The sequence below is a fragment of the Micromys minutus genome, assembly GCF_963924665.1.
Source record: "Micromys minutus genome assembly, chromosome: 4".
NCBI classification, from domain to species: domain Eukaryota; kingdom Metazoa; phylum Chordata; class Mammalia; order Rodentia; family Muridae; genus Micromys; species Micromys minutus.
Window position 1 is genome coordinate 6817337 of NC_137973.1, and position 25847 is coordinate 6843183.

General features: G+C 42.1%; 1 protein-coding gene across 1 annotated transcript in view; it reads right to left on the minus strand.

Moving 5' to 3' along the window:
- Positions 1-15823: 15823 nt before the first annotated feature.
- The window catches only part of IFT80 (intraflagellar transport 80), a 78698-nt gene continuing 68674 nt past the window's right edge, over positions 15824-25847 (minus strand). Inside the window, exons 17-18 of the mRNA XM_080915873.1 lie at positions 20223-20346; positions 15824-16266 (exon numbers count right to left, since the gene is read on the minus strand). Coding sequence (XP_080771999.1) covers positions 16156-16266; positions 20223-20346 — 235 coding nt within the window. The 3' untranslated portion in view covers positions 15824-16155. The remainder of the gene's footprint in view (positions 16267-20222; positions 20347-25847) is intronic.

The window sequence follows — 25847 nt, forward strand, 5'->3', positions numbered from 1 at the left end:
ATTTATGTTACTCAGATGTGGTAAATTTGTGTTGTACAGGGCTATCAGTAACCACAAAATGAGCTTATTTTTAGGGCATATGTATCTTAGCCAAATGAGTTCAAGAGTACAATGTTTTCCAGAAAAGGTTCAGGCCTTTCCTTCTCACATCTCCTCTCCAACCCCCCCACCAAAATATAATTCCAAATATGGAACTCATCCAGAATGCAGAAGCTCACAAGCTAGATAGACATATACATATAAATAATGTACATGTGTGTAATCACTAGCTGTGTAAAAAAGCAATTTGTTATGAGAATTCAGTATCATAGCCAAAGGGTCTTCTTGAGATAGAATGAGTTTTTAAGGGCCATTAATTGCCACATTTTGCAAATGCAAGGATGCTCCAAACATGTAAAGTGACATTTGCAATTATGCCAAAGGGCATGAAGGTAGTACATAGGACAAGGAGGGAGATGCCAAAAGGCCAAAGGCAATATAAAGGAAATGGCCTCTCAACAGTTTAAAAGGCAATATGGTAAGTACTCTGATATCCTTTTCCTGTTTGTAGTTTCAAGAGGAATTGATAATACAATTCAGAGCTGAAACTGATACTTTATCAGCATTAATGTGATGTTCAGATTTATACAGTATTCTGTAATGACGTAAATTATAAATAACCTGGATTTCCTGGTTGAGAGAAACAATGTGTGTGTTGAATTTTGAGTAACAAGCCATAACTGTCTCGCCAAAGTAATGCATTAACAGTACAACAACCCTCCTTCCTTCTGTACGGCCAGTCACACAAATGATGATGTCATAAAAATCAAGTGCTAAATAAACCAATACTTTGGTTATTCATAAAAATCACATATAGCCTGATTTTACTTACGTACTTTTACTTACAAAATTCACGTTTGATTTTATCACAAGAATTACATGGTGGGGGTAGGGGGTGGCACATATGCTTGTCAGTAACCCAAATAGTAACTTCTTAGATGGGGTTAAACATCCCCATTGTTTTTGATCAGTCTCTTCTCTCCTGTGTTCTTGCTCTGCATTGTTTTTAGGTTTTCTTCAGAACCACTTCTGATTGGTTCTCCCTGCAGCAATTCAACAACTCTGGTTACAGCTTCACCCTTTGCACAGGACTCTTACAAATCAGTATTTTTCTAGTATTTTCTTTGTTTACTCTGCATCAGACTTCTGTAGGCTTATATATTGAGTCAAGTAAGTTTTTCCTCTTTATCCATTAAACATTTTCCCCTCTAATTTTCATGAATAGAACTCTCCCTCTCTTCCTCCTTCCCTCCCCCTCCCTCTCTCTACCACTTTGGGTAAAAGATGGTATCTTACTGTTTCTAGATCTCAAACACAGTAGCCCTTGAAGACCTTATTTTGCTTCCAAGCCTTATGCATATATTACTTCTTCATAGACCGCTGCATCTTTCTGCTTCGTTTTCTGTTTGCTTTGCTTCCTTGGTGCATACTGCTTTATCTAAGTATCGGTTAAACCCTTGTCCACTTGCTGTCTGTCTGTTCACTGGTCTCTTTCTGAGTTTATGGGAGAACATCAGAAGCTTCTGGCCTTTAATGGGTCCGAGTTTCATTTTAAAAGTGTCCTCAGCTACTTCATGAGGGTTCTCAGAGTTCTTGCTCCTTCTGGCTTTAGGAGACTGTTTTATAGAAATTGTCTTTGAATTGAAACAGTCGCTTCCTGGAAGTTCCTTCCCTTAATACTCTGGAAGCAAACAGCTCGTAAGCCTCAGGAAGTCTCTGCAACTTACCAGATTCACCAGACAAACAAGCAGAAACAGAACTAGTATTCCTTTATAGAAGACAAAACTCATCTATCCCTAGTTAGCTCATCCACACATTTTGCAACTTACAGCAGAACAGATTCAAGGTGTTAACCAAAAGCACAGGCTTTTCCAGCCTCACATAGTTGTGAAGAATGCTGCGGAGAGGAGAATCTCAGAGCTATCAAGCTGCCTACAGTGACGCATCGGGGTCCAGCTTTCATCACCTGTACTGGAGTGGGTTTTTGGCGGCCACTGAGTCATCCAAACTCCCATAAGTAATCCCAGTAAACAAATCTGTTCACCAAGTCACACTTTGGTAGCAGTGGTAGTTTGAATAGAAATGGTCCCCATAGATTCATGTATTTGAGTGGTTGGCCCATAGGGTATGGCATTATTAGGCGGCATGGCCTTGTTGGAGGAAGTGCGTCACTGTATAGGCAGCCATGCTCAGCGTGGTAGACAGTCTTCTCCTTGCTGCCTTCAGATCAAGGTGTAGAACACTTGGCTCTGTCTCCAGCACCATATCTGCCTATATGCTATGCTTTCGGCCATGATAAAAAATGGACAAAACTCCTGGAACTGTAAGCCATCCCCAGTGAAATGTCCTTTATAAGAGTTGCTGTGAGGGCTGGGGAGATGGCTCAGTGGTTAAGAGCACTGGCTGCTCTTTTACAAGACATGAGTTCGTCCACTTGTAGGCTAACAACTCTCTATAGCTCCAGTTTCAGGGCTTCTGAAACCTCACACGATATACATGCAGGCAAAACACTAGTACAAATAAGCTTTTAAAAGTGTCACATCTATAAAACCTAAGACAGAGGCTGGTGCCAGGGACTGGGGGAATGTTGTAACAGGCCTAACTATACTTTTGTTTGGAGGAATATAAACTTTGGGACTGGGAATTAAAAAGCTTTGAAAGGTGGAGCTTAATGGGGAAATCCTCGTAGAAACACGGAAGACAGTGGTGCTGAGGATGGTTTGACTTGTGGGAGACTGGCTGAAGAGGTTTCAAAGGAGAAGAATTTGAGTCTATTGTCTAGAGATCTTTCTTGTGATGTTTTGGCAAAGGATGTGGGTGCTTTTGAATTTTGTCCAAATAGTCTCCCCGAGGCTAAGGTGAAGAGATTTAGATTAATGGCGTTGGCAAAGGAAATCTCAAAGCAGCCAAGCATAGACTCTGTCCTGTGGTTCACTCTCATGAAGAACAGCGATATGCAGACACCTCATGGAGAACATGATGAAGCATGCAAGACAGCAGCCATCCCAAACCGAGCTGCTTTTGGGGTCTCCAGGAAATTCTCTTTACATCCTCCTCATAACCCTTCCAGTCACTACCTCTCATAATCCCTCCCCCACCCCACCCCAGCTTCCTTCTCTGAGAAAGCGAGGATCCCCTGGGCATCCCTCTACCCTGGCACAAGTCTCTGTGGGGCTGGGTGCATCCTCTCCCACTGAGGCCAGACAGGTGGTCCAGCTGAAAGAACACATCCCAAGTATAGGCAACAGCTTTTGGGACAGCCCCTGCTCCAGTTTTTTGGGACTCACGTGAAGACCAAGCTGCACACGTGCTACATATGTGCAGGAGGCCTAGGTCCAGCCTGTGTGTGCTCTTTGGTTGGTGGTTCAATCTTTGAGACCCCTAAGGGTCCAGGTTAGTTGACTATATTGGTCTTATTGTAGAGTTCCAATCTCCTTAGGGGCCATAATCTTTTCTCCTATTCTTCCATAAGAGTCTGCGAGTGTCACCCAGCATCTGGCTTTGGATGTATCTATTAGATGGAGCCTCTCAGAGGACAGTCATGCTTGAGTCCTGTCTGCAAGCATAACAGAGTATCACTAATATTGTCAGGGACTGGTGTTTGCCCAGGGGATGGGTCTAAAATGTTGTCCCTCATTAGAGTTGTGGTCCTAATATCTCTTCACAGCAATAAAAGTCTAACGCAGAGAGTAGACTTACTTTGCTCTGTTGTTGATTAATATCTTGGATGAGTAAATGTTTTATCATGTCTCCCCAGAAAGAATGTCTTACAAAAATTTGTCAATTTATCTCTTTTTAAGACAGTCATTTATCTTTCTTTCAGAACTTCTATATTCCTATTTTTTCCTTTCTGGATTTTTGAAACAGGGTTTCATGTACCCCAGGATTCTGGACTTAAAGCCCATATGTATCTAAAGATGACTTAAACTTCTGATCCTCCTACCTACACCTTCCAAGTGCCGAGGTTACATGTGTATGCCATACAATTCACTGTGATACACTGAATAACATCACTGCTAGCTTGCTCTACTAAAACATTTGGTACCACTTTTCAGTTCAGCTTTTCTTATTGGGTAATATCTATAATAACTATTTGTGTGATACAGACGTGCTTAATGGGTGAACTTAAACTGAACAAAATAAAATATGGGCATGAATATGTCTTTGAATATAATGACACATGTTATGGAGGTGACATTTAATTTTCTCGTCATGACAAAGCAGTGATAGCTTTAACAGTACTAGCTGTGTGCTTCGTCCTGCACAGCTTGGTCCTAGAAACCATCCAGGGTGATAAGGAAATGAGTGATGGACAGACAGACAGACAGAACAGTGGGGGAGGGGCTGTTCTCCAATGGAGACAGAACAACAGCAACCCTGTACTGCACGTCTGAATCAAAAGGGTGCATTTATTGCACATTAGCCCCACTTTCTCTCACAAACAAAATAATTTAAACAGGCTATTTAAAGGAACCATTATTAAAAATATTGTAAAAGGAAGGCATGGTACATGCCTTTAGTGCTAGCACTCAGGAGGCGGAGGCAGGCAGATCTCTGTGAATTTGAGTCCAGCTTCCTTGTCTACAGAGTGAGCCACAGCCATACAAAGAAACCCTGTCTAAAAACAAAGTTATAGGACTTGTGTGGGCACCTACAATGACTTCAGATTATGTGTAGGATGGAGACATGTTTAATGATAAAAGGCGTTGGAAAAAGTGACTCACATACATTGTTTCTGTCTGTTTCACTTTTTAAATCCGACTTGGTTAATTTTTAGGAGTTAAAAGAATTTCTTTAAAGGATCTGAAAAGCCCTGTTAGCATTTTAAAAGGGGAACAATGGCTTCCATGCTCAACATGCAGGTGTTTAACGTAACTGAACACCCAGGGACACACTGCACCAAAGACAAACGGAGCACGTCCCCGTGCGAGGTCTCTGTATAGTGTGGGGAGAATGTTATTGCCAAGGCTTCATATAGGATGGCAGCAGTTCAGAGTTAGGCTGTCTAGTCAAACTCGATTCATCTGGCTGTAAAGTAGTGTGTCTAAACCTGTTTTCTTTACCTGTAAAATACGTGTCGTAGAAGATATGAGGGTGGGGATAATGTGTATAAAGTGCTTACAGTCTCTGGGGTATAAAGACGGATTTCCAGCACAATGAAGGCTGACGGGGGTGGGGGGGCTGGCGAGATGGCGCAGTGGAGATGCACGTGAAGGCTGACGGGGGGGGGGGCTGGTGAGATGGCGCAGTGGAGGTGCACGTGAAGGCTGACGGGGGGGGGGGGGGGGCTGGCGAGATGGCTCAGTGGAGGTGCACGCCGTACAAGCCTGGAAACCCTGGTGCGAGTCCTGCGACTCGAGGAACATGTAGAAAGAGAAAACCATTTGATCAAACAGAAAACCAAAGAGCAGTGACATTTAGAACCACAGATAGCATGTGTACCCCACCTCCATTTACGTGCACACATATGGTAATAATAAAAATTAAAGTGTTTGGAAAGTTGACCCTGGTTTCTTTCGTTATGAAATCCCACACTCACATGGCCATTCTAGAGCTTTTACAACATTTTTTTTTGATAAAAAAGAATTTATGAAATGAACAAATGGTTTAATAAACCCGACAAGCCATGGCTCATGTGAATTGGATTGTGAGCCTCTGCCATGTAAGATGGTGGGCAGCCAAGGAGACACTGGGTTGGGAGAGGCACGGAAGGACTTGGAGTTACAGGGTGATGGATCTGCGAAGGTGGATGGGTGGGGGTGGGACGCTGAGATATGAATATAGTGGGGAGAGTTAGGATTGGTCTGAGGGACTGGGAATTAGCATCATCCCTGCAAGACAGGCCCCGAGGAAGGAAGGGACTGAAGCAGTGGCCTGGGAGAACGGACACAAGGCCAGAGTGGGACATAGGTGGCCAGGGATGGACGTAAGGTGAAGGCACCAAGAGCACGTTCAGTATTGAGAGCAAACGAACTGGGCCAGTGGGCCTGAAAACCAACTCAGAAATGGTACCACTGAGTCGGAAATTAACGCTCATTCGTAAACACTTGTTATCCTTAACCTGGAAAGGAAGCATAACCTTAACCCTAACCCCAGGGAAGATAACTATCTGAACATTCGAAAGACAAGCTTGTGGAGGTTGTATTCACAGAGACTTAGGAGACAGAACTACCCATCCACCCCTATTGACTCACTTATGCCTTCTACAACTTACTGGGAAATAGATTTAGGGGTGTTTACAAAAACACATTCTAAGTAAGATACCCCAAAAATAGAAGAAAGCCTGAGGTAAAGAGAAGCACAGTCCAGGTCAGGCCCCATCTTGGCTCTAGACTTTGTAGGGAAAAAACACAAAGAAAGAATCCTATTGGTTCAAGAGCTCACAGTGTTGAATAAACAAAGACTAGTACTTGAGAATCACGGGGCACTAGGAGATGGTGGGGAGGCTTTCGAAGGCTCTCATGAAGAAGACAGTCTTGAATTAGGAGTGACATGTCTGGTCTCTACACTAGGCTCATCCACAGCTTCTCGAGATTAAATCCTCACTGCAGGCCACTGACGTACCAGAGACACTGAGCTCAGGGAATCCATCTCTGGGGAGACTCAAATCACACTACCGGAGTTCTGGATGGTGTGGCCCAATCGACAGACAAATCCTGTTGTTATCTGTACAATGATGTAGTTTGGCACTAACGTTCAAATATGCGCCAGACAGTATTTCTCTTAACCTTTGTAAAAAGTCCTATTTTGTTTCTTTTTCAATATTAACCGAGGAAATGCATTTTAAAAATTCATTATTTGTGACACTAAACTTTTGTACCCTTTTTTACTTTATAATTGCTCTGACTGAATAGATTAGGCAAACTTATAATGTTCTAGCCTCCTCTTCGATAGCATAGGCATGGGCAAACAAACCTAAAATGCAGTCTAATTTAATGCTAAAAAAAAAAAAAAAAAAAAAACATGTGAGGCTCTTGGCTTATGAACTATGGATTATTGGTTTCTTGTAAAAGGAAATATATTTGTTTACTCATCTGCCCACTACAAATAGTTCTGAGACAGCTCTGGTCAACTTGAGAAAAATACAGTCTAGGTAAACGTTTTCATTCATTGCTTTTGAAGTAGTATGTTTAAATTGTCTCTTCTGTGTGGGACTTAGGCCGTTAAGGATACAAGTTCTCGGTCGAGACAAGTTGAAGCCCCAGGAACAGTAAGTGAGAGGGCAGGAAGCTGCCTAGTCTCCCGAAAATCAGGAATCGGTTAGCCTGGCCCATTGCCCCCTGGCAGCAATGGAAACGTGGGCAAGCTGAGCCCAGCAGAGGAAACTCTGGGCACACAGAGCCCAGCAGTAGAAGTGGCCAGACTGGTTTCCCCTTCTCTGTTCACAGGCGCTCGCGCCATCATCTCTAACCAGAGAGCTGTGTGGGACTTCTAGTGATAATACTCCCAAAAATGAAGATAAGCTCAAAGACCTTTTATATTCACAAGGAAAAAAATGTGTTACAATCATTTTCATCAAATTATAGCGTTTCACCATTAAAATAGTATAAAAGTAGTTTTGCTGTAGATCATTACAGTACAAGTAAGTTTCAGATAATCTAGAACATTGAGAATATCTGAAGCATTGAATTGCCCCAAACTGTACTGAAATGGGTGTTTTTGAAAAGGTGTCTTAAAAGCCCCCTGATCTACAATAGTATGAGAGGGGCTGCTCAGGGTGTGGCGCGTGGGGCTGCAATTTCTATGTGGTCATGTTCCAGCGGCTGAAGCCAAGTAGAGGGAGAGAGAGAAGCAGGCAGAGCGAAACGGCTTTGTTAGAGGCTGTAAAAGGTTAGGAGAATTGCATAATTTTTCTAGCCCCAAAGTCATTTGCCAGTATACAGAAGTCACTGGAGAAATTCAGACGGGGGTAGAAGACAATGGGAGGAGTCACCACCTCCTCTTTGGTATTGTGTTCATGGTGTGAAGCCCTGACCAGTGATGTCCCCACAATTTTATCTGCAGAATAACAAGGCTGTTTAGCAACGAATGTTTTATTATTGCATAACATTTTGTGAGGTGCACACAATACTTCTATTTTGTTTCATTATTAGTGAGGACTTTAATGAGGGAAATGGACTCAAGATACAGTAAGGTCCTGAAGTGGATTTGTATAGCATACTCACCTTGTTCTCAGAAAAGCATAATCTATCTTTTTTACTTTTGCCACAGTGTAGTCTCTTTTGTGGACTTGCACATGCCAGGCACATATCCCACTGAGCAACAGCCATGTGTAAAAGGCATATGTGGTCTGCATGTACAAAGGCAAGTTTGCAGATACTCTTAAAGACACATACAATAGTTTTTTACTATAGTAAATTATATGCTCAAATATATATGTAGTAAGAATTCTGAAATTTTGTTTTTTTTAAATAGAAATATTATCAAAAGTTTTTCTTTTTAATGCCAGGTGTGGAGATATGGGGCTGCACTGAAGCAGCGGACTATGATTTGCCTTGTGGTCTAGCAGAGGCATGGTTTTTTACAGCTGCAGATAGTTGCTAAACTGTATAATGTTTGGAATTCTGGGAATTTTTTTCACAGGGTGTGATACTTTGCACATGCTTGTGTAGATTTATGTTAAGGCAATACATGATTAGACAGGGAGAGGAGGTGAGAAAAAGGAGGGGAAATGGAAGGGGAAGAGTCAGAGAGTAAAACGGAAGAGGAGGAGTCAGAGGAGAAGGAAGACAGGACAGAACAGGAACAGGAGGACTGTTCACAGCAAGTGAGAGGGATTCCTTAGGAGCAGAATAGATAGTGTAGTGGTAAATCTGCCCAACATAGACCGCAGCTTGTTTTCCTAATTACTGAGTTGTGTTTTCAGTGAATGGGTTTGTTTGGGTTGAAGAGGAAAATGCACCAAATTGGTGATTGGGTTGAACAGGATATTGCAACATGCTTCGCCCAGGGAGTGGCACTATTAGAAGGTGTGGTCTTGTTGGAGGAAGCATGTCACTCTGGGGGTGAGCTTGGAGATACTCCTCCTAGCTGCCTGAGGATGCTTAGTTTGTTCCTGGCTTCCTTGGTATGAAGATGTAGAACTCTCAGCTTCTCCTGCACCATGCCTGCCTGGATGCTGTCGTGCTCTTGTACTGATGATAATGGACTGAACCTCTGAACCTGTAAGCAGCCCCAATTAAATGTTGTTATTTATAAGACTTGCCTTGGTCATTGACCAAGACAGAGTGTATATATGTGCTAGAGCCCTGATAGGAGAGGTAGGTGGTTGTTGATCGTTCAGGGGTTGGTTGTGGTTTGTTAGTAATCATGTTCAAAGAAAAAACAAGAAGTAAATTAGATTCAGAAATCTCTCTCTCCCCTATCTAGTGATAGAGGCTGAAACGGGGTGGGGGTGAGGTTAAAGGGTAGAATAAAGAAGAATACACAAAGAAGCAAAGACCAGCTAAAAGCAAAGAAGAAATTAGACTCACAGATCTATCGCTGTCTCCCCTCTATTCTTCTTTCTCTCCAATCTAGTGATTGATAGGAGGGTGAAACCAGAAGAATCTACAAAGTAGCTACATCCAGCTTCATACAGAACTCATTTCAAACTTACAGCTTGAGCTGGAGAGTTTGCTCACTCATAGTGTCCTCCAGGCAAGCACAAACCGAAGTTCTGATCCCCAAATCTTAGGTAAAAAGCCAGGCATGGTGGACTGTGCTCTAACCCCAGCCTTGTGGTCAGAGTAGACAGACAGACAGATGAATCCGTGCAGGGCCTTGGCCACCCAGCCTAGCTGAGCTTCATGCTCAATGAGAGACCCCGACTGAAATAATCAAGGTGAAGAGTGATCAGGGAAAGACAGCAGTGTCAACCTTGGACCTCCATGTGCATGCACACACAGATACACATGTACTCACACACACATGTGCACATACAACACAAATACTTACCATAACATATGTTCTATTCTGTACAGCATTCTCTGTCCAAACCTAACTTTGGAAATACCAATCTGTAGCAGGGACCAGTGGCAGAAGTTCTTTTTCACTTGGTATGTTTATAAAATATTCAGGATGTTGATACATATGTGAAAAATTCTACCAAAATTATGAAAGTTGAGGCAGCTGAGAAGTTTCTATGATAAATATGTGTTTATTTGTTTGTTTTGTTTTTACTTTTATTGAATATTTAGAGACAGGGTCTCATTCTTTGTCCCCCAACTAACCTAAAATTCTCTATGTAGACCAGACTCTTCTTGGACCTCTGGCAGTCTTACTGCCTCCATCTCTCGAAGGCTATAGGTATATGCCACCACACTTGGCATATATACATACACATATATAACTATATACACATACATGTATGTGCCAACACAGTTATATACATATATATACCTGTATACATTCATATACATACCCATACACATACACTACGCACTTGTAAATATAATGTTCAAAATAACTGGGCACATGACTTTCTGATATAACACAGAATACACCTGGTCCCTTTGAGTGCCCTGAGTGACCAGCGTGACTTCAGGATGGAGCTGGCCACCTGCAGCACTGCCCATGTGATTAGTAGGTTAGAGCTCTCAGTCAGTTGGACTCCAGAGGGCAAAATGGGTTTGGAGGTAGAGTTTATTTATGCGGCCAATAGATTCTATAGTTATGCCTATGTAATACATGCCTGACTAAATAATCAGAAAAGACCTGAGAACACCGAGGCTGGGTGCTGAATACACGGATGTGCTGTACAAACAACAGGCAGATCCCACAAGGATACACCTATTTCCTGCCCCACTCCCACCCTGAACTTGGCAGACTCCTTTGAACATGTCTCTCAATGGATTATTGTTAAGCTGCATCTTGTACTCTAAAACTCAGATTCTAAGTAGTGTCTTGGTAGGTTCCATAAAAATCACTCTAGCAGGAGCTGACGCTAATTCACTGATAATTTATCTCAAAATTGAATTGTAGGACAGCAGCTGGTGCCATAAAATTATGGTTTGGTCACATTTGTGCCATGACAAGACTTGTTTGTATGGTTTTGATTTATAACAATGCCAACCACAAAGAGAAAGGCTAAGTGCAGACAGCAAGAAGAGCCTTCCCTTCTGGATGGTTACCATGTTAGTCCACTTCTGTTGCTAACCATCAGTCCAGCCTGGTTTACTTGGCTCCCAGTATTGGAGACTCCAGGGTGCACGGCTGACAATGACCCTCTTGCTGGGTGAACCCTAAGACATATAGAATGTAGCATGTTATTTTATGCTCTCAACTTTGCTCTGGGAAGTGGGCTACACTACCATCCCCCACCCGACTTCCCTTGAATCCTTGGACAAAGGACACGTACAGTCTGTTCCTTTTCAGCTTGCCTTAAGACCCAATTGCTGGGTACGGCTATCTCCTGCCTGGAAAAGTGTGCCTTAATAATATTTTTATTTCCACTCCTCTCACCTGCTCTAAACTTCAGTGGCTGGTCCCACCTAGCTCCTGTCAAACATCCCTGGCCACCCACTTGTAGTAATGGCCACAGACCTCAGCTCCTCCTGAGACCTTACTTGGTTGCTGGCTTCTTCTCCTTCCTTACAACTTTTCCTTTTCCTCCTGGGACTGGGAAGTCCAGACTGTACCTTCCACCCAGCAATTGCCCCCCAACCCCACTTTCTTTACTGGCCAATCAAGAACCAAGTGGAGAACAGGACCTTAGCATCAAACACTGCCGCTCATAGAGCATTACATAGTACAAGACAGGGAGGAGCATGTACGGGTTTGCCATCTCATCTTTGCCCCTCATCTGAGAAGGAATCCCCATCACTGAGATGCCATGATAATAATTTTATTTTAGTCTACTTCCCAGCCCCCATTTGTAAATGCTAGGTAGGTTTTCATTCTCTAAATTCCTGGCAATGAGGGTTAATTTTCAATGCATGAAGCCTCCAAGGACCTTCAAACCATAGCACACGGTCACTGTTGGTACCAGACAGTAGGGGTTAAATGTGCACATATGAAACCACAGAAGGAAACAAGTCATCCATGATGTGAAACTGTAACTGTACTCCAACCAGCTGATAACAGTAAAATGTAATTTTATCAATTGAGACCTGGGGGCAATTCCAGCATTAGAACAGGAAGCAGGTTTGGATATGTAAGGAGGTGCAAAACCTTGATCCTGAACCAAGCATGGTCACTTACCTCAAGAAAACTTCTCCTGGCACAGCAAAAGGGACTGCTAAGGCCTCTCCATGAAGAAGATACTCCACACAAAAAACAGGGTGAAACCAGGAAACCAGTGAGACTGTAGTCATTAAATGAAAGTGCTGTCTCATTTTGTGGGCACTGGTACTAGATCAGCAGCTCAGGAAATCCCTGTTTTGTTTTGGCTTTTAGCTTTGTCAGAAAAACTCACCGTGTTTCTGAGGTTGGTCTGGAACTTGCTATGTAGCCCAGGCTGGCTTGACAATTTCCTGCTTCTGCAGGCCCAGCTAAGAATCTTTATCTCAAATGGACTGTGGAGGTTTCTGTGTCTCTGCTTTCAAAATCAGTTCTAATACTAGCCTTAAAAGATTATTCATGTCCACAGAGCTCACCATGGCACAATCAGACATCTGCACATGATCCAGTCACACAGTGAGCAACTACTCCAGAGGGAACAGCCATCCTGGTGAAAAGCATGAAGTGCCTTTGCTGAAGGTACTTTCCAGTTCTCCATATAAATGCTCAACAGAAGCGCTGATGAAGCAGCTAGTGTGTGTTGATAGTAGGACTCATTTTTATGCTGATCATATCCACTGAACAAGTCTGTCACATGACATGGGAAACAGTGCTACTAGGGGTGTCACCTGCATGGCATCCCACCAAACGTTACTGCTACAGAATCTGCCAACAGTTTGAAAAACCTCATCAGATCTACTGTCGTAGCTTTCTTGCATGGGCCCTCTAAAGCCTAAGAACATGGTGGTAATTAACAAGAAAGTGGGGAAAGATAGATAAGAGAATCAAGGAATTCCTCCCACATGAAGTCTAGGTCATAGTCTCCAAGCAGAAGGCCTACAAATGGCTGAGGAGTTGATCAATGCCGACAGATCTGGGAGAGGGAAGGGAGGGAGGGTTTCAAATGGGTCCTGACAAGACTGACACTCTGAATCAGCTTAATTTATCCAGGAATATATATAAAAAGGCTCGGACAAATACCAGAGGACAAGATACTACACCGATTCAACCACAATCCACCTTACTTATGCCAAAGGATACTTACAGCCAGGCCTAATTATGAGAAAGCAGCATGCAATTTAAACAATCATTGATTGCAGGAAGTCAAGAAACATACTGCGTTAAGGGCTAGCCTTCAGGGTGTCAGCAAGCAGATGGAGGGTGTGCATTTGACAGATCCCTGCTCTCTTTCTGGCTCAGGATGGGGTGTGGGAGAGAGGAGATGGAGAAGAATGCTGTTATGACAGTTCTCACGGCAGAAAGGATGCTCCTGTGACTAGTCTTTAACTGTTGTGGTTAGCCTTAACTGCCAACTTGACACAAGTACAACAGAGAACTTCAAGAGAAACTGCTTTGATCCGAGTGGTCTGTAGTTCTCTCTGTAGGGGTTGTCTTAAGAGATAATTGATGTAGGAGGGCCCAACCTACTGTGGGTGATACCATCCCAGAATTATATAGGCCAACTAGTAAGCAACACCCTACACAGTTCCTGCTGTACGGCACTGGTTGTGAAGGGAGTTTTTTGGCAGAGTGGTAGACTAGCAATCAGGTCTGCCTGGAGTTCCTGCCTTGTAGTTCCGCAGTGATGAGCTAGAACCTGGGATTGTGAGAGAAATGAACCCTTTATCCTACAAGCTTCTATGATCACAGCAAGAGAAATGAAAGTGGAAATGCAGTGGTCAGGAGCAGGGCTGCAACGGCAAGACTGGGAAGCAGAGTTGCTTCCTGAGTAAAATATCAAGATTTAAGTCTTTGCATCTAAACCCCCAAGCATCTGATAGGGTGGGGTGGGGGTGGGTCTTAGTTGCTATAACAAAATATTGAAAGATGCATGGATTTAAAGAGTTCTTTCTCGTGGAGGTTGAGGAGCCCACAATCGAAAAGCTGAAAAGCTGAGATCTGGTGAGGTTCATCTCTGCGTCCTAACTGGTTGTAGAACAAGTCACCGCAGGAGAATACGCAGAGGTTGGGAGCCAGAGGAAAGCTCTTCTAACAACTCCAACGTTTTAATCAATTACGCACATATAATTAAACCTTGATTTTAGAAACAAAATTGAAAAAACCCAAGACAGCAAAACTCAAGGAGATGCTTCCTGTTGAACAAACTCACGAGTGGGGAAGACGGATGGTCTCTTGTCTGTGCCCTTCCTCTTCCCCAGGCGCTGCTCTCTGAGCTTCCTGTGTGCCTGTCTGCACTTCCATTCATCCTTCCGAATACACCCTCAGTGAAGCATCCTGTGAGCTCCACAGACAACTACTGAATTACCAACGTGAAAGGGAGGGGTTTACGGGAACCCCCAATGTACAGCCGTGTCATACATGTGCAGACGGCCTGGGGACGGGGGCAGCCCAGGTCCTGTGCTGTCAATTGCTGACTCTGGTAGGCAGTGTTAAGACTGAATTGAATTGTAAGATATCAAAGAACACAAACAAACTTCATCATTTTTTTTTTTTTACTTTTTTATTATGGTAAATATACTAAACACAAAATTTAACCCTTTAACCATTTTTTTTTCTTTTAAAACATCACATTGAAATTTAACAATGTAGAGAGCATGTATGTATAACATGTAAGTCAATTCCTCAGATTTCATGAATGGAATATTCCCATGTATCCTAACTCTGGACTAAGATTGACCAGGCTAACATTTCACAAAAGGAAAAGTACATATTGGGAACTACAGGACATTTCTATGAATGAAGCCTGTGGGAAATGACCATGGAGGGTATGGGGTGATGAACTCTGCAGTGCACCCTCCAGAGGAGGTTCAAGGGTACTTTAGAGGGATGTCTGTGTACTGTTAAAAAGCTTGGGGGACTGGGGATGCACTAAAGCCAGCCACACAGGTTCATCCAGTGAGGAGAGTTTTGAAAACTCAGACTCCAGGTCTTAGGCCCAAATATTCTCAAGTCAGGGGAGGAATGAAGAAAATGCAATTTGCCCACTTTGTCAATTTAGTAAAAACAAACGAACTGGAAAAAAAAAAAAACTTCTTAAAAAACTTTTAAGAGGACAAAGGTTAGAACATCCACAGTGTTAAACAACCATCACCACTGCTCATTTCTAGGACTCCCTCATCCCGCTCCAGTGCCTGCCCCTCTTGTCTCTTCTGACTGGAAGAACTTGCTTACTGCAGGTGCCTTGGGCAAGCACTGCAGGTCTGACGTCTGTGCCACATCATCTACCTCACTTAGTGTAAACTCTCCAAGGCCCACCCACGGTGCCGCACACGCCGTAGCTCAATCCTTTAATGAGGAACTCCACCACACAAGAATAGATACCACATGGTTTTATCTACTGCAGCGGATGGGCGTTGGAGCCGTTCCCAGCTTTTGCTATCTGAACTATCAACATCGGTATAGTTATCTGAACTATCAACAGCTGTCTTGAATTGCTTGTTTTCCCCAAACCCTTCCTCCTGTATTTTTGTTTTATAAAGTATAGGAAATACTTTATAATTTATATATCGAATAGAAATTAACAATAACATACATTGTAAACAACTCAAGGCTTTATTACAAAAATTAATAGCTATTCATACTGAAGAACCAGAAATAAAGAAATGAAAAAAAAAAAAAACTGGAATATAATCAACACCCCTCGGGCATAGATAAGCATATAGAAATACTTTCTTAATTATTAGACTAGAAAAATATAAATGGACTTACAGAAGGTATTTTGTGCGTCATCTTCCTGAATGTACCTAAGTATTAAACACACAGAAAGTGCATACACTCACTCAGAAACAATGCCTTTTGACAGTGCTGAGGACCGAACCCAGGGCCTCATGCATACTAGGCAAGTGCTCTACCATCAAGAGACACCACTAGTCTTAAAATTATGCCTTTTTTTAAAAAAGCAAACAAAACATGCGCATCTTTGGTTAGTCGGAGCTAGTTTAGAGGTTAGCATGTCACTTAGTACTTTAAGCCCATATTCTTGCTGGACTGGCCGCTGGGTGATCGGTCTCGTTCTTTAGTAATCTCCATCTCAATTTTGGCTTTGATTTTCTCCCAGTCTATTTGGAGCTACAACAGAAGGGAAAAGAGAATCGTACTTATATCCTGTGTTTTCAGTTAACCCAAAGTAACCAAGAGAAAATAAAAACAGTATCTGACTTCTAGAATAGAGACAGAGAAGGTATTAAGAAGAAGTTAATGAGAAGTAATGCTGAAAATCCACACGCTACCTTTGAGATCAAGAGAATGGTTATAAAGTGTAAGAAAGACCCATTCTGAGATTTGTAGGACCAAAACTCTGAGCAGCGCTGTACACTGAAAACAAAGCACAGAACCTCAGGGCTTGCACAGGACTTAGGGACAGTGCAAAGCAGCAGCTCTGATCCCAACAGAAGCAAACTGGGTGTGTTTGCGCCAGCTCTGCGGTGGACATCTTAAAGCCCAGCCTGAAAGGAAAGACAAGGGACAGTTGTTTCACGGGTGGCTCCGTTATGCCCTAAAGAGATAGGAGGGTTTGGTCACTAACTGATGAAAGCAATCAGAGGAAGTAGATGACGAGCTCGATTGGGAGACACAGGAGGTAACAAGAGTTTTATCTGTTTCTCTTTTATCCACAAGGGCACGCACACCCTAGCCTAGGCCCATTTCTTTCTAAGGTTAGTGGATTTGATATTAGAAAAGGACTCCTCTGCCCCAGAGTTCTATGAGAAATTTCTGTAGGAGTATTTATTTCTTTAGGAATCCAATTGTTAAATAAAGTTAGAGATCAGTTATTTAGGAATGTATGTCTTCTGAGGCAAGACATGGGTAGAACTGGGTCCTAGACTAAGTTTAAACTGTGAAACAAACCCAAGGCTCTAAGACTCAGTCAGAAATGAAGAGGCTTATACCTCTTTACACAGGGGTGTTGAGTAAACAGCATAAAACCGGACCAAAGCAGCACATGTTGCTTGTGCAGACTCGTCTGAAGAAACCGAGATTAGCCCAGTCCTAAAAGAGCTGAATGCCTATTTTGTGCTTCTTGTATTTGATGAAATCATTTAGTTATTTTTTATTCCAAATTTATGTCTAAATTTCCATTAAGTAATTTGTTGATATTTTTGTGACCTTAAAAATAATTGTACATATTTATCTATAATATATAAGATACGCTGGTTAATAATTAATAGAATTTCTTTTAGCCTAGATGACAATTGTCTGTACTAAGAATCACATGACAGCCTGCTGCCAAGCAGGACAAACAGTAGATTATTGAAAGAATGGTTTTCAATCGGGCCACGACTCATTATTTTAAATGGCGATGCATGCATTTTCGTGTTTAACAAAGCATTCATAAAAAGGGAGACACACTTTGCTGACTGCCTTGGCCCTCTTCCATTCTTAAATGGACTGACTGGTTCTCTGGTTGCCCCGTACACTCTGCCGCACCTGCTGCAGCACTGCCCCGCAGACAGCCCTTCGCCTCGGTGAGCTACGGGCTGAACGCAGATGAACGAACGAATGCGTCACTTGGTCTGCAGATGACTTTCCACCTGATGTTCATCCAGTTTTAGGCAGTGTCCTACAGATAACTTAGTCCTCACAAAACTATTTTTAACAGTTTGTTTTAGATAAGAGTGCTTGCTCTCTGACTGTCAAGTGACTTCTACATCAACAGCCTTACTTTCTACTATAAGGAATGCCTAACTGTTTGATCCCTAGTCAATCTTAGTCAAATGGGAGCGTTTAAACAGTCGTGTCTAATGGCTCTCTGTCTAGTACCCAGCTTGCCTGCTCTTAGTAAAGGTCAGCTGACTAATTAAACTGAGAACAATGTGGCAGTCAGCCACGAATTCACCGAATCTGCCCTTATACTAGCAACCCAACAGCCCTCACCCTGTTTTCCTTCTGCCTCAGGCTAGCCTCTTTACACCCCTGACTCCTCCAGGACTGCCTTCAGAGTCAAGTCCTCCTCTTCAGACTTCATCTCCTCCTCTGGTTCTTCCCCAAGAGCTCCCACACCCACTCTTCTGACCAGGGTTCCGATCGTCTCCAGACACTGTGATATGACTTCATCAGCTACACCAGAAACTGACGTGAAGCTAGGGCTCAAGTCCGATCCCTCACATAAGCTAGGCCAGGGCTCTGTAACTGACCTACAGCCGTGGGCCCAGGAACTCGGCTGTTTGCAGTCCTTATCTGTGCAACAAATAGTTAACACTGTTTATGTCAAGCCTTGACCTGAGTACAGGGTTCAATAATGGATGAAAACATTAAAAACCACTGTCTTCACGGAGAGATAATAAAGACAGAGACAGACAAATCTGTCAGTCATACACGGTAAGGGGGAAAGCACAGAAGACAGCAAGTGCCTGGGGTGAAGTAGGAAGTCACATGACCATTTAATTACTTGCTGAATTTCTAGGTGTTTTTCAGTTTAGTGGTCAGAGAAGTTAATGACCCTGAAAGCTTGACACTAAGGTTTAAAGAGGCAACTACATAACCAAGAAAGGAAAGAAGCCTTGAGGCAGCAGCATTCTTGGGACCTGGGTTACTACTACTACGGGCATCCCTCCTGTTCAAATGTACCCCACCTCTCTTCCAGTTTCTGTTCCTTCCAAAGGTCCCCCTACAGCAGCTTAGATGCTGTCAGGAAGTCTAATTTTCCTCCGCACTGAAAGGCAACTCAAAGCAGTGGCTTAGAACTCCAGCTGATACGGTCCTTCCCAAACAAGGGGCCGCCGGCCATGACGAGACCAGGAGCAGCAGTTTATTCTGGAGACAGGAAACCAAGGGAAGGGAACAAACTGGGAATAAACTAATGAGTGGGGCCTGGGGAGCTGTCTTTCGGTGCCCTCTCTGAGCTGATTATAAGCTGTCTCCAGCAGGGTGGAGGGGTAGCTCCACCGTTGAGAGCTCTTGCTCGGGCAGAGGGTAAGTCCAGTTCCCAGCACTCCCATCAGGTGATTACAGTGACAACTCCAGCTCCTGGGCTCCAACACCCTCTTCTGGCCTCCACAAGCACTCGGATAGATGTACACATACTACTCAATCTTTTTTAAGAGTTGTCTTCAGGAAAGCCAAATTCTCTTTAACCTGTGTCCTGGGAGAAGGGGCAGAGAATGGAACTCTCCCGTGCTGTTACGGGCACATCTATTCAGTTCTTAGTTCCAAGATGACATGTATGGCTGTGATGTTAGCATAGTAGGGAAATATGGATGATAACTAGATCACAGACCCAAATGCTACCAGAACATCAGCACGGAGATGCCAGCCACACAAGCTATTTTCCTACAGTTAACTTTTAAATCAATGGTCAGGAAGTTCTAATTAACTTTTGTTTCTTTTTAAAATTCTGTTTTGTGATTTTTTGTTGTTAACCTTCAAATGGCATCTGTGAGGAAGAAAAGCAGAAGACTAAACACCAAAGGAATTCAGAGAAGCTTGCTACAAAGCAGCCTGTTTACGTTAACAAAACACCCAGAAAGCCCTACTGCTTGGCTGAGCTTTAGCAACTGCTATATATTTCATATAAAGAAGAAAAGGATGCTAAGTTTTTGCTATTTAAAATGTAATTTTGAGCCAGGGATGGCTCCGTGGCACCTGATACTCTTGCAGAAGATGTAAGTGCGGTCCCCAGCACCCACGCTGAGCCCCTCACAATTGCCTATAATGCTGACTCCAGGGATTCGATGCTTTCTTCTGTCCTCTGCGGGTTCAATCATGTGCACAAAGCAACAGATGTACATAATGTGAAATAAAAATGCTTTACATATAAGCTAAGGTTTCATTGGTGGAAGTAATGTGTTTTGTATGTGTGTGTGTGTTTTTCCTAAACGAGGGAAACAGATCTGAGTTAGATTTCTAGACATCTACATTTTTACCTAAAAATATCAAATAACACTCAACCTCAAGACAAATTGATCACCATAAGAACTCATACACATTATTAAAAAAATCAGAATATAAACAACTCAACTTCTGTCATAAGATAAGTGTCTTATGTAAGGTATACTTATTATTATAAAACACTGTATAATACTTACACCTTCTGCATACTGCAAATACCGTTTATTAGTTTCCTGTTTACCAAATGTCTCCAAAAACTTTTGACGATAAGCAAGAACTGTATCAACATGGGTCTTGTATTTTACAGCCAATTCCAGTGCCCTATAATGAGAAGTTACACATTGTCAATATTGAGAAGTTACATATTGTCAATATTTCAAAGTCATATATTGTCAATACTGCTATGTCCATACAACAGAGTTCTGAAGTTAGAGATAGGACAAAGGACTGTTCTGCTTACCCCGCATTCTTATTTTAAAGACAGACAGACAGACAGACAGACAGACAGACAGACAGAGAGAGGGGTGGGGAAGGAGGAAACACTAGCACCACACCAAATAAACAGGTTTATCCTAGTGATAATCTACAAGGAGGTGAATAGATTATCTCAGTCCAGGCTTCTGTATAAGTTTGACAAGGGTCTCAGCCTAGTCAAAATCCTGTTCATGACTAATAGGACTTGAGTCAAGAAAAACCAGGTGGGGCATGTGTCTCTACACTTTTTACTTCATCCTGCTTTAAGGCATGGGTTACAGTCACCAGAGAAGTCTAAAGCACATTAATTCTCACACTTTCTATTATGCCTTAACATAAATAGGACCATTACAAATCATCTGAGCCAACTATTATAGATCTGTTATTTTAGACAAAACAACATTAATATTTTATAACGTGTAACTTCAGTTTTAGCCAAACTAAATAATATCTTCAGAAAGAATCTTTGGGGTCCAGTAGGATAGCTTGGCAGGGCAGGCACTGGCCATACCAACCCGGCAGCTGGTATTCCATCCTGGAACCAGCAAAAAGGTGAAGAAAAAGAACCAATCCCACAAAGCTGCCCCTCTAACCTCCATGTTTGCACTGTGGCCTGTGGCACTCTACCTCACTCCATCTCTCCCCATCCCTGAGACACACACAAACACACATACAGTAAATTTAACTTTTAAAAAGTATTTTGGATAATGCTACATCTATTGACAATTGAAAATGCAATGGAAGACAACATAAAAATATGAATTTAAGTCAGCAATACCAAAATGGTCATTCCAAAATGAAGAAACATGATTTCTTGCAAAACACATCAACATTTGCTATATATTGTTCTAATGGTTTGAATGAGAATGGCCCCCTAAGGATCATAGATTTGAATGCTTGGTCACCAGGGAGTATCGTTACTGAAAGGATTAGGAGGTATGGCCTTGTTGGAGTAGGTGTGGCCTTTTTAGAGTAAGTGTGTCACTCAGGGTGGGTGAGGTTTCAAGAGCCCAGGCCAGGCCCAGTGGCTTGCTCTCACGGCTGCTTGTGGATCTAGATATAGAACTTTCTGTTACTTCTCCCACACCATAGCTGCCTGGGTACCACCACGTTCCAGGCCTTAATGAAGATGGACTGAACCTTGAAACTTTAAGCAATCCCCAGTCAAGTACTTTCTTTTACAGGAGTTGCTGTGCCATGGTGTGTCTTCACAGCAATAAAACACTGACTGCCATGGCCCAGAGTTCCCTCATTCTGTGTGTTAAATCTGAGAGCAATGAGTCAAGCAGAGGCTCCAACAAACAGTGGGGCCGGGTGCCTTACTCCGTCTAGCCATCTACCCAAGTCTCTGATCTTGCTGAGCTGCGTGTCAGTGGAGACTCTGCTGAGTCACACTACTGGCACCTTACAGTCAGTGATGGGCTGACTGGGGCATCTTGCCTGCCAAAGTGAAAGCAAGACTCAGGCGGCCACCCTTATTGGGGCTTTTAAGAAATTCTAGGAAGTAATTTGGTATGCAAACATCAATACATTTAATTATGCAGAAAAGACAAGATAATATCTAATCCTGTGTTCAGAGGTTAGGCCTGAGTATTCTCTACATTGCTGTCACTGTAACAATAAACATGCATTAATTATTTGAAGAGTGATGGCTAAAAGTAATAGCATATATTTACATATATGCTATTTTAAGTACTCTCTAAATGCATACACACTGGGTAAAAAATGTTTCTTTACCATATTTAGGAGGAAACTTACTTCAAATTATATAAGGGTTTTGGGAACAGTATGTCTCTAGTTTTAAAATGGTTTGGCAACCAAACAAATGTGACATTAGATTCTAGGGCTGGAATAAGTCCATGTATTTTAAATAGGAAGAAGTTATATAAAAAGATATAACTTCCAAATATGATCTTGTGTATAACTTGAATAAATCAAAAGCCCTTTACATAACTGGCAGATTAGAAATTATTTTATTAACACTTATACACAGGATTAGTGTATACCTGGAGCTTTCATTTTTTCCTCTCCTAACTTGAGTTTCTCAGAGAACAGTAACACTCAATGTACAAAGGAGACACCAAACAGATAAACTACCCACCTACAAACTACCTACCTCTCCAGTCTCTGCTCTGCCAGGGTGCAGGCCATCTCAATACATATATGAAAGACCGGCACACAGCCAGGAAGTGCGTGGTCTTCAAGCGGAGTAATGTGTGAATGAGTTAAAAGACATCACCTTCTTAAAGTTTTTACACAGAGGTAGAGTTCAGGGACCTCAAAGCAATCTAATGTGTACTCAGCACTTCCTTCTGCCGTTGTAGAACTAAGATATCGAGCAGTCAATATAAGTTATCAATACTTGCTAACATCAGAAAACCACAGGTGACCAGTCATTACGGAAATATAAAAACTACAATACTTATGGTCCCTCTCCCTATCGCCCAATTAAACTTCACCCTACAAGGCTCTAGATTTAGGACAAATCTGTAGCTCATTCAGGAGACAGACACCATACGGATGCAATCAACAATGTGAGATACTAGAACTCCTGTAGGCCCCATTTCTTCAATGGGAAAATTATAAGCAAACACAAAAAGAAACAGAACCTAAGAATCTACCAACTAATCACAAAATGTGGGTCTTTTGTGGATGCTGGTTCAAACCATAGAAACACCTATTAGATAACAGAGAAATGGACGATATAATTGTTGATAATTTTTATGTATAGTTGTGATATTATGGCTGCTAAAGTCTTTTGGAGATATACACTTAAAATTTCACAGATAAAATGTGATAATTGTAGTGTGCCCTAAAGTAACTGGTAGAAGAGTTGTGCAAGCATTGCTCACTGCTGAGGCCGACTGCGGTGTTCCTCACACTAATTGTTATGTGCTTTTCCAGAAAAGGTCTTTTCAACCTTTTGATTCTTCCTAATGGATTTTGCTTAATATTCTTTTTCTCCCTTGTGTATGTTAGGCAAGCATTCTACCAATCAAAAGCTACTCCAAAAGCAGTCTTGTGTGTGTGTGTGTGTGTGTGTGTGTGTGTGTGTTTGTGTATGTGTGTGTTGTTTGTGTGTAAGCCAAAAGATGATGCTGGGTGCTGTCTTCAATTGGTTTCCACTTTACTTTTTGAAAATGTTTTCCATAATTAATTAAATTTGCTTGACACTTTTATATATGTATAAAATGCATTCTTGTTATTCCCATCTCTCACTCATCTCCCTCCCCATCACTGTTATCCATCCTTATAAATCTCTTTCCCACATTCATGTCTCTATGTGTATGTTAAGTGACCTACTTAGTTCAAACAGGGTCCTCTGTGTTACCATGGTAGAACATTATTCAACGAGTCTTCATATCCCAGACCTTATCAGTAACCCATGTTAGAGCAACTGATTGCTGACAGGGTAAGCTCTGAGCAGGTAACCACAGCTGCTGAGCTCAAGACTACAGTGACTGTCGTGCCCAGACGAGCACATTTAGAAGCAGGTCTCCATCTTCGGGTTCTTACATTCTTTCTGCTGCCTCTTCTGAGATGTTCCCCAGGCCTTACAGGGAAGCTGTTATAAATACCTGGTTAGGTCTGAGCACTCACCTGTCACTATATCTTACTTTTTAAAGAGGGAGGCCCTCTGTCTCCACCTCCTCCAGCACTGTGATCACAGGCTTTTCTGTGGGTGTTTGGAATCTGAAGTGCAAGCACCCCCAGCTGAGTGCTCTTCTCTGTGAGCGCTCATCGCTCTTCGTTACCACAGCCTCACACTCTACTGACTGACAGTTTCTTAAGGGATTCTCCTTTTATAATCTTGGTAGTTTTTATATTGGGGAATTTTGAATTCCTCGGAGACAGGGAACTCCTCTGAATTTTACATCTGTAAATCACACTCCCTGTAGGGCTTCAGGGCCTTGACAAAGGTGATTTAAATCTAACAGTGAAGATTTTTATACAGAATAGCCATGACTTCATACTCCCCACCAGGAAGTGTAGCTTTGGCCTGCACAGTATGAGAGTGTGGGCCTTTTTTCTGCTGCTAAAGGTGCAGGAATACATATTAAGCCCTAGCACCCTTTCCTTTCATAAACACAATACTTACATATTTGTAAGTCATCACTTGATAGTATATCTCAACTATGAAAACCTTTATTTGGGAGAATGACCACCTGCCCAGTCCCAAGAAAAATTAGAAATATATGAAGTAAAAAGATCCTTTTGAAAAGATTCCTGTGCTTTATTTAGCTGTCAACCTGACACAAGCTAGAATCACCCCCAAAAGAGTCTTAATTAGGTCAGCCATGGGCATTTCTGTCAGGCATTTTCTTACTTGTTAGTTAAGGTAGAATACTGACCCTGAATATGTGCAGCATCATTTTATGGGCTGGGCCCTGAGTTGCAGGAAGGTGAAGAAAGCTGGTTGAGTAGGAACAGCAGCGAGCAAGTAAGCAAGGGTGTCTATGCTATATGTTCTTAACTGTGGATACAATAGCTTAACTTCCCAAAACAATGAATTAGAACTTGGAAATGTAAGGCAATAAACCCCTTTCTCTAAACACATGCACACATGCACCACTGTTTTCTCCCCTAAGTGGCTTCTTGGTCAGGGTACTTCAGTAACAGAAATTAATGAGGACCATCATCAGCTACACAGACACGCAAATCTATGAACTAATCAACCATGTTATCACTTATCCTATATGTGAAGATACATGTTTTTTGTTGCAGTAAATAGTAAAAAATAAAAATGAATGCTCCAACATACAATAAGGGCACATGCACCACAATGTTCATAGCAGCTCTATTTATAATAGCCAGAAGCTGGAAAGAACCCAGGTGTCCTTCAGTAGATGAATGGATACATGTGGTATATTTACACAATGGAGTACTACTCAGCTATCAGACACAATGACTTAACAAAATTCTTAAGAAAATGGCTGCATCTAGAGAATATCATCCTGAGTGAGATAACCCAGTCACAAAAGAACAGACATAATATGCAGTCACTGATAATTGGATACTAACCACAGAAAGCTCTCAACACCCCAGAAACAACTCACAGGCTATATGAAGCTCAAGAAAATCAAAGGTCAAAAAGTGAAAGCCTCAGTCCTTCTTAGAAAAAAAAATAAGTGTATAGCACCCTCTCAGAGTGTGGTACACCTGGACCTTAAATCATTAATAATCCAAGAGCTAAGAAGATAGCCTTGTGGCATTTTTTGGTATTCAAAATCATTATGTTTAATCTATACACACCAAGAAAACTCTGACTGTTTCCATGTTACGTTTTGTTCTATATGTTCTTTATGCTTATGGTAACTAGTAGATTTTAATTAAATACTATCAAACTT